General features: G+C 43.3%; 2 protein-coding genes across 2 annotated transcripts; one reads left to right on the forward strand and one right to left on the reverse strand.

Annotated features, from left to right (window-relative positions):
* The first annotated feature begins 1,220 nt into the window (after positions 1 to 1,220).
* LOC119646142 (probable hydroxyacid-oxoacid transhydrogenase, mitochondrial) lies at positions 1,221 to 3,366 on the forward strand. The gene is made up of 8 exons (XM_038046499.1): positions 1,221 to 1,383; positions 1,455 to 1,527; positions 1,604 to 1,812; positions 1,971 to 2,136; positions 2,192 to 2,333; positions 2,401 to 2,918; positions 2,978 to 3,118; positions 3,176 to 3,366. Exons 1-8 carry the CDS (start codon positions 1,331 to 1,333, stop codon positions 3,257 to 3,259), a joined length of 1,386 nt encoding a protein of 461 aa, XP_037902427.1. The 5' UTR covers positions 1,221 to 1,330; the 3' UTR covers positions 3,260 to 3,366.
* A 3,932-nt stretch (positions 3,367 to 7,298) lies between these two features.
* LOC119647053 (cell growth-regulating nucleolar protein) lies at positions 7,299 to 8,646 on the reverse strand. Its single transcript, XM_038047811.1, has one exon. It carries the CDS (start codon positions 8,523 to 8,525, stop codon positions 7,335 to 7,337), a length of 1,191 nt encoding a protein of 396 aa, XP_037903739.1. The 5' UTR covers positions 8,526 to 8,646; the 3' UTR covers positions 7,299 to 7,334.
* Positions 8,647 to 9,138: the final 492 nt, after the last annotated feature.

The following is a 9,138-nucleotide window of genomic DNA, read 5'->3' on the forward strand; positions in this document are numbered from 1 at the left end:
ATTTTGGACCAGTGCGTGGAGTTTGAATCTTTACCCGCTTGTCATCGATTTCGGCAAGTTTTTGAACACCATGAACAACGAGTATATCTGAAGTACTATATGCAGAGGGAGCGTTTCGGAGTAATCAATAGCTTTTATCAAGGCGACATATGATGAAGCAAACTGTCTTTGCTGCACCAAGGGAAACTTATACGAACTTTAGGTTGAAAGTGGAGTCTCCCAGGATTGGGTTTTGTCACTTATATTGTTTCTTCTTGTTATTACTTATATTGATTCTTCATGCTACCTTGTCACAAATGACATCTTTCCCCAAACACCTGTACTACACTAATGACATGACCAACAAAATCAAGGTTTTCAGTCCGACGGGACGAACGCGTGGCTTCATTCGATGGTGGCACCGAAATGGATGTTCCCGAGGCATTAAGAGCGCTAGATTCGCTTTTACTGTCCGGTCTGAAATCTGGAAATGCAGTTATCTTCGTGAACACCTTCCTATACGCTCGCCTGATACAATTTCAAACGAAGAACTTGGTTGGGACAAAGACCTGTCATTCGTAGGCGACGTGACCAGAAGGCGGAAATGGCGGAGGATAGGTTACACATTAATTTCTGTTGCTAACTACGCCATACAGTGGAACCCACTTTCCAAAGATGTCGGAAGAATGGGTCGTCCCATGAGCACTTGGTGCAGAACAGTAGAGGACGAATGCGAGCGTCTTGGCAAGTCCTGGTGAAACTGAAGGCGCATTATACCCCAGCGAGTGTCATGGTAATCACAGTCTCATTGAAAACCAAAAATTGAAAAAAAACAATATGAAAACGAGACTGTGCGGATACTCTATCCTCTACAGTCTACAAGCAAAGTTTGATTGTTGTGATAATGGAACTTAAAAAATGCTCGATTTGCTCAGAAAAATGTTTTTCATCATGGAATCCAACTTCATCTCAACGAAGGGGATACTAGAAGCTATAATAAATAAAATAACAATAAAGTCATGTTATTTGATAAATCAAGAAAAAGCTGGTTGCGTAAACGTTCACCAATTCTAAGCATCGTTAACTTATCCACCTATCAAATCTTCTTCAGAAATAGTTAGCAAGCTCTGGAATTAAGTAGAAAACAGTCAGATTCTCTTAGTCGATCACCCAAAACAATCTCGAAAAGCTTGAAGAGATATCTTTTCGCATGCTATATTTATTCTAGCCTCTGAGAGCTTGGAACGCCAGTGGCTTCTCGCGCACCGGTTTAGTATCTGCTCGCTGTTATCACCTATAAAACTAGAATCTACTTTGCAGAGCGGCATTGATAGTGAGTGTCAACAGCAAGATGATCGCCCGTAGAAACGTCGTGAATTTGATGGCTGCAATCGCCAGTTCATCGTAAGTACTAAAGCATTTCGGATAACTATCTTAATCAAATAATTAACTAAATCTATAAAATCTGTCTTAAGATGCAAGTGTCCAGCGCATTCCCACAACTACGGCTCAGTCAGCCTTCAAACGAAAAAAGAATATGCATTCGAGGTAAACTTTGAACCCCGGAAGGTTTCTGGTCCACTGGGACTTTGTTATAACTAATTTATTCCAATTTATTTTATAGATGTCCTCATCTACTGTGCGGTTTGGTCCAGGCGTTTCGGCAGAATTGGGTAGCGATTTAGCCAATCTGCGAGCCAAAAATGTGTGCATTGTTACTGACCCGAACGTCGTTCAATTGGACAGTGTCAAGGCTGCATTCGACTCACTGGCGGCTGAGAAAATCAATTTTGAGGTGTACGATAAGAGCCGAGTGGAGCCAACTGATGTGAGGTAAATGTTGTCTTTCCGGGGGGAAGCCCTAAAGTCTGTACTGCAAGGATACCTCCAATGACCTTCAAGAATAATTAATTGATCATTTCTTATTTTTCTGTTCTTGTATATTATGCACTGCATCCTGCATGATTGGGTGTGTATTCCCTATCGTTCAGTTTTTGGGACGCAGTTAAATTTGCCCGATCCAAGCAGTTCGATGCATTCGTGGCCATTGGAGGAGGCTCAGCAATCGACACCTGTAAGGCAGCAAATCTATACTCAAGTAACGAGGATTCTGAGTTTTTAGACTATGTCAATGCACCGATCGGGAAAGCCAAACAGGTTCGGCAGCTATAGCTAAGGAACCTATATGTTGATTTGTATTTTCCTTTGATAGGCAGCCAAGCCGCTTAAACCGATGATTGCCCTACCGACGACATCAGGCACAGGCTCTGAAACAACAGGCGTGGCCATTTTCGATTACAAGAAGATGTCCGTGAAAACAGGGATATCAGGGAAATACCTGAGACCGCAGTTGGGTAATATTTTTAAATCAGTTTCAATTTGAAGGCATTATTATATTTCCAAATTATGTCCTGCAAACAGGTCTCATTGATCCCCTTCACACATTGTCTTTACCTGACCGAGTGATCACCTACAGTGGTTTTGATGTATTCTGCCACGCTTTGGAAAGTTTCACGGCGATTCCATACACAGAAAGGGGGCCAGCTCCGAAAAATCCTCGATTGCGACCACCATACCAAGGGTGTAATCCCATTTCGGACGTTTGGGCCCGGTATGCCCTAACAACAATAAAGGAAAACTTTGTATCTGCAGTGAATCACCCAGACGATTTGAAATCGCGTTCAAATATGCACTTGGCATCCACAATGGCTGGAGTTGGTTTTGGAAATGCTGGAGTGCATTTGTGCCATGGACTGTCCTACCCAATATCTGGAAACGTTAAGAAGTTCCTGCCGCCAGGATATGGCGATGACCATGCACTCATACCTCATGGGCTTTCAGTTGTTATCAGTGCTCCAGCTGTGTTTGAATTTACAGCCCCAGCTTGTCCAGAACGTCACTTGGAAGCGGCACAGCTTCTAGGAAAGGACACGACTAATGTAGGAGAAAACATTTAACTAAGAGTTAAATTACTAAATGTCGCTTCACTTATTTCCAGGCTAAGAAATCAGACGCTGGAAAGATATTAGCTGACACTGTAAGGGAATATATGAATAAACTTCACATTGATAATGGGCTAAAAGCTCTTGGATTTGACTCCAGCGACATTCCTGCATTAGTCAAAGGGACTTTGCCTCAGGTTAGTACAATTTTGGGCAATTAAATCTGAACAATGCATAAAATCTGCTTTTTACAGGAACGAATAACTAAACTAGCTCCAAAGCCTCAAACCGAGGAAGACTTGCAGATGCTATTCGAGAACTCTTTAGAGATATATTAGATTAGATGTAATACGAAGGACCTCTTTGCACTCATACTGTTTATAATTCATTTTATATATTGATGTTACATGTGGAAATAGATGATGGGTTGAAAGCTATTCTTAAAGACAAACTGTTTTTATTTTCGAGTTATCACAATCTCGGCAGATCCCGGATTTTGCTTAATACTAGCCTTAGGTGCCAAGCATTTAGGCCCCAACGATCCTACCTACTAAAAAATATATAGGAGCTTTGGTAGTTGTGACCAGTGGTAGATTAGTGGGAGAATCCGCCAAGATATCCCCCCGATATCGGACACGTGCGCAGAATAGTTTAGTCTTGCATGGTTTGGACCAGATTGTGTGAGAATTCCAGTACATCAAAGGAAGTCGGAAGGGATTGAAGTAAAGTATCTGTAGCTAAAAGTATTATGGGAGCTACACTTGCTATCTCGAAACGCCAAATGTCTTTGATTTTTCGAGCAGGTGGCTCCTAATTCACCTTCCGCCAATATGTGCGGCCAGCAGAAGTTTCAAGTTCAGCCCACGGCTCATTTCAATAAACCGGACATGTTCCCGTGCACCTCCCCTCCCCCCTTCTATTCAGCATTGTGCCGGTGTATTAGATCGGCGCCATAACAGTGAACAGTGTAGCCGAAAATCAAATGATCCAACGTTTCTATGGCCGAACCACACATTCTCCATTGGTCGTTCTCCATCCGCTCTTTCATTATCAGCACACACAACGGTACGGCTTCATCCCACTCAGAGGATTGATAGATCAATCCTTTAAGTTAAATGGAGTCAGCCAGCAAGCTGCCTCACAAACGATCATATATACGGAACTAACCTGATCCTTGCTGTAAAAATAAGTACGTAGCTAGCCGACTTGGCGTTGATTGTTGTACCGTAACGTCAACCAAAGCAATGCCTCCGATGTCACGAGGCAAGTTAATTCATTTCGTTTCAGAATTTGGGTAATGCATTTGTCCAGATAACGGCACGATTGTTGAGGGGATAGAGAGTCAGTCTCCCAATCTCGTTGCTCTGGATTCGAATCCCAGTCGTCATAGGTGTTTGTGTTTGTCTCGCTGCTGTGAAATTATTACTTGCGCAACGTTAAGTGTGACGATAATCAAACTGAAGTACAATCTGACTGTATGGATGCCCTTTACTCCGCCAAGAAGTGAACAGAAAACACTATTTGTCCGGACAACTCAAATAGTTAGAGCGCTGGGCTGTCGTTATCGTTCAAATCTCACTGGTGGCAGAGGGATTTGCTATCGTGAAACTTCAAGGCCCTGATCCAATATGGATTGTTATTATTCCGGATTTGGCCATCAGCATCAACGGCGCAACAACCCGTATCCGGTCTAGGCCTGCCTTAATAAGGAACTCCAGACATCCCGGTTTTGCGCCGAGGTCCTCCGATTCGATATCCCTAAAAGCTATCTGGCGCCATCGCTCCATCTCAGGAAGGATTTACGTCATTCTTCTTTCGAATGCGGCCCAGATTTCGCAATTCTTCTTGCTAAGAACCCAAGTCTCCGAGGAATACATGAGGACTGACAAGATCATTGTCTTGTACAGTAAGAGCTTTGACCCAATGGTGAGACGTTTGGAGCGGAACAGTTTTTGTAAGCTGAAATATGCTCTGTTGGCTGACAACAACCGTGCGCGGATTTCATCATAGTAGCTGTTATCGGTTGTGATTTTCGACCCTAGATAGGAGAAATTATCAACGGTCTCAAAGTTGTATTCTCCTATCTTTATTCTTCCCGTTTGACCAGTGCAATTTGATGTTGTTGGTTGGTTGGTTTTCGATGCTAACGTTGCCACCATATATTTTGTCTTGCCTTCATTGATGTGCAGTCCAAGATCTTGCGCCAATCACCGCCTGCTCGATCTGGATGAAGGCAGTTTGTACGTCTCGGGTGGTTCTTCCCATGATGTCGATATCGTCAGCATTGGCCAGTTTTTGGGTGGACTTAAAGATTATCATAACCCTCGCATTTACCTCCGCATCACGGATCACTTTCTCGAGGGCCAGGTTAAAGAGGACGCATGATAGGGTATCCTCTTGTCGTAGACCCTTGTTGATGTTAAATGGTCTTGAAAGTTATCCTGCTGCTTTTATCTGGCCTCGCGCATTGATCAGGGTCAGCCTAGTTATATCAGTTTCGTCGGGATACCGAATTCTCTTATGGCCGTGTACACTTTTACCCTGGCTATGCTATCATAGCCAGCTTTAAAGTCGATGAATAGATGGTGCAACTGGTGTCCATATTCCAACAGTTTTTCCATCGCTTGCCGCAGAGAGAAAATCTGATTTGTTGCTGATTTTCCTGGAGTGAAGCCTCTTTGGTATAGGCCAATGATGTTCTGAGCGTATGGGACTATCCGGCCTAGCAAGATAGCGGAGAATATCTTATAGATGGTACCTCTATAATTGCTGCACTGTGTGATATCTCCCTTTTTATGTATGAGACAGATAATGCCTCGTTGCCAATCGTCAGGCATTGATTCGCTGTCCCATACCTTGACCACAAGTTGATGAACCACTTGGTGTAACTGCTCGCCTCCATATTTAACTAATTCGACTGTAATTCCATCGGCTCCTGGCGACTTATGATTTTTAAACCGATGAATTGCGCGGACTTGGACATAATAGTCCATATCTTCCGCTGAACGTTTTTCAGATTGGTCTTCGTTCACGCCGATAATCCGAATACATAGGCCACATTTTGTGGACTTATTTTATTCATCCACGAAAAATGTGATATATGAATATGAAGGTCGCGAATACTAAGTCCGACATGCGACTCGTAATGCCCTTTGCGTATGGCTTAAATTGACACTTTTCTAAACCAAATTGCTTTCGAATATCACGGCTGAGCGTGTCAACTGTGCGCAATAGACTTCTAAGATGATTATCAGAATCAGTATACGACTTGATCTCATATAAGTACATCAGGTACGCCAGTTTAGCCATTCACTCTAGCATCATTCAGTAGTCACGCAAAGAGTTCAACGCCATACAAAACCAAAGGGAACTCAATGAATCTCTCTAAAAGATGCCTCTCCGTTTGCGGATGGGCACGGATCACACAGCTGCACGCGCTGAAATGGTGGTATGCCACTCTTCCACGACTGTCCCCAAAAACTTTATTAGTTTCAGATGAGTGCAATACAGACAGGAACAGGGGTGCAGGACGCTGTCAAAAGCCTCGGTCATCGATATAACATGAAAATAGATTTCTCGGTGTATCCCTTTTTGCTATTTCCTGAGCATGATTAGCAGTATACTGGCTGGGCTCGGAGATTAGCTTGAGGAAGAACTGCCAATAGCCCTTGCTGACGGGGGTGTGCATCTGAGCTATTAGCTCCAAAGTGTCAACAAAAAATTTCGTGCAGGAACCCACCGATTTGTTGAGAAAGCATGTGCTCCCATAATACTTGATCAGAATCTTGGTTCGGATATAGACAGGCTTGTAAGTTCTTCCTAGTGAGTCTGTCTTGTCTCTTGTGTTATGGAATAACTTAGTATTTTCTTTGGAGTCCTTTGATGATTCGGCCTTCTGCGATACAAGGCTCCTGTATTACTGCGATGTCAATGTCTTCCTTCTGGAGATAAACGAGCAGGTATGCTGAGGTGTTCTTCAAGAGCTGCAGATTTACCTGGGCTATCCTCAGCATGAGCTGTTTTTATAGGGGGATCGTCGTCGGTCTCCGTTAGGCCAACGATCTTCACTTAGTCCAAGAGTTCGTTGGTGACACCGACTGGGTCCAAGCCGTGGTGCGGTTTCGAAGCGCTGATTACTTATTTTAGACAGATTTTTAGTTTCCGAAAGCGGATCTAGCGCTGTTAATGTGTCAGCAACATTCAGTTTGGTTCCACTATCGGCAGAAACCACGCTTCCTAGAAATACAAATTGATGCGAATAGGGTGAATGCGATAACCCGTCAGACTGAAAACCTTAGTTTTGACGCCTTGCGAGTACAATTGCCGAACTTTTAATCCCACAACCACTGGGAGAAGCTGATAATGAAAGATCAGAAATTAATTTTAAAAAATTGATTTATTAAAACGTTCTACCTAAATACTAGTCTTAACTAAATTGCCCTCAACTTTGAGTCCTGACTTTTTCAGCTTCTTATTGAATGTTTTCTGAACCTTCCACGGGATCTCGTCCACTTGATACAATTTCTGGTATTTCTTCAGAACCTTCTTCCTGAGCTTCTCTAGGTCGATTTCGTTATTGTTTTTCTCCACGACATTGAAAATTTCGTTGGTCCAATCGAACTTGCCTGGGGGCCCCGGGACGGTTTCATCCAACCCTCCGTTGGTTGAGTCTCCCGTGTTCTGTTCGCTTTCCGAAGTCTTTTTCTTCTTCTTTTTAGGTGAGAGGTAACCGTTGGTTTCGTTCGTCTCCTGTGAAGTGGTAGTGACTGATGTTTCCTCGTCCGCCTCTTTCGATCGTTTCTTGCTCTTTTTCTTGGGGGTTTCGGTGTCGTCGGTGGGTGAAGTTCCATTTTCTGCAACATGTCCATTGTGGGGTGTGTTTTCTTGGTCGTCTGCGGGATGTTTTGACTTTTTCTTCTTCTTTTTAGGAGAAGCACTTTCAGGATCCACATCGTTGCTAACTGGAGCGCTTTCCTCGACACCGTTTGCTGGCTCGTCACTATCTCGTTTCTTCCTCTTTTTCTTTTCACTTTTGCCCTCAGTCTCCGACCCATTTATTTCTGGCTTTGCTTCTGTACCATTGCAGTCCCCATCGGCAACCTTTTCATCACTTTTTTGTTCGTTTTCTGCTTTCTGGGCTCCCGGACGAGTTGCTTTGAACTTGTCGAGAGCTGGCTCTATCACCTCCCAAACAGCAAGAGCGTCCGGTTTATTTATTCTCAGTGAATTCACAACGAAGTTCACGAATTTAGGCTTCTTCCTGGGGACATTATCGAATTCGAGCAACCTCTGGAGGAGCCTGCGATTTTGGGTCGACACATTCACGTCGCCTCCACTCAGAACCGAGCGTACGATCTCAATCCAGCTTTCTTGCTTCTTCTGCCCCGTGTTCTTTGACGCTTTTGGAACGTAATCCTTTCCTGAATACTTTTCCGCTTCCGAGATGCAGGAGGTATGAGCAACGTATTCTTGGCCTCTGAAGTCCTTCTGGCAATCCATGCACGAGACGAAGATTTCCACATTTCGACACTTGAATTGGTAGTGCTTCGCCACTGCTGGTTTTTTCGCGGATTCGCCACAGTGGTTGCAAGTGAAAAACACCATTTTCGATTGTTGTTTGGAAGCAAAACTTGAACTTTTAGCAAATTACTGCCAAACACGAAACGCGGGACGGTCTTCACCATGCAAATCTGACGTAGGAATGCCGCCGTCAACACGTGCTCGAGGAACGCGAGAATTGTCAATATGATTCTCCTTGTGACGTATAGGTGGCACGCTTATAGGTATGGTCGGTCTGAGAGCGTTATGGTTGTGGTCAACGATTTGTTGGAAGGATTTATTGTATTGAATATCGAATAGAAAAATTGCATTTATATAATAATAATACAGAAACAATTGGAGCAAATAATGAACGTAAATGTTGGGTTGTGTACTTCTTTTCTCACTTTTTGAAAACTGGGTCAATTCTGAAAGCGTGTGGAAAGTGTATTTCATCTGAGTGAAATTATGCGGTGTTTCCAACGATTAATTATCTGAAATAATAAAAACTAGTTTTTTTTGTCGATTGTGTGAATATTTATTCTTGCAAATATCGATGTTTCGGGAACCATTTGCTCCCTTCATCAGTGCTAAAAAGTTTCTTGTTAGCACTGATGAAGGGAACAAGTGGTTCCCGAGATATTGAAATTTGCAAGAATAAATATTCACACCAACGAAA

Source organism: Hermetia illucens, chromosome 1, assembly GCF_905115235.1.
Source record: "Hermetia illucens chromosome 1, iHerIll2.2.curated.20191125, whole genome shotgun sequence".
In the NCBI taxonomy this organism is placed as follows: domain Eukaryota; kingdom Metazoa; phylum Arthropoda; class Insecta; order Diptera; family Stratiomyidae; genus Hermetia; species Hermetia illucens.

Bases quoted from the DNA above. Each gene is read 5' to 3' on its own strand.
- LOC119646142 (XM_038046499.1), top strand. From the start codon at position 1,331: ATGATCGCCCGTAGAAACGTCGTGAATTTGATGGCTGCAATCGCCAGT. The intron at 1,384-1,454 runs GTAAGTACTAAA...ATCTGTCTTAAG, and splicing joins GCTGCAATCGCCAGTTCATC to ATGCAAGTGTCCAGCGCATT. The intron at 1,528-1,603 runs GTAAACTTTGAA...TTTATTTTATAG, and splicing joins AAAAAGAATATGCATTCGAG to ATGTCCTCATCTACTGTGCG.
- LOC119647053 (XM_038047811.1), bottom strand. From the start codon at position 8,525: ATGGTGTTTTTCACTTGCAACCACTGTGGCGAATCCGCGAAAAAACCA.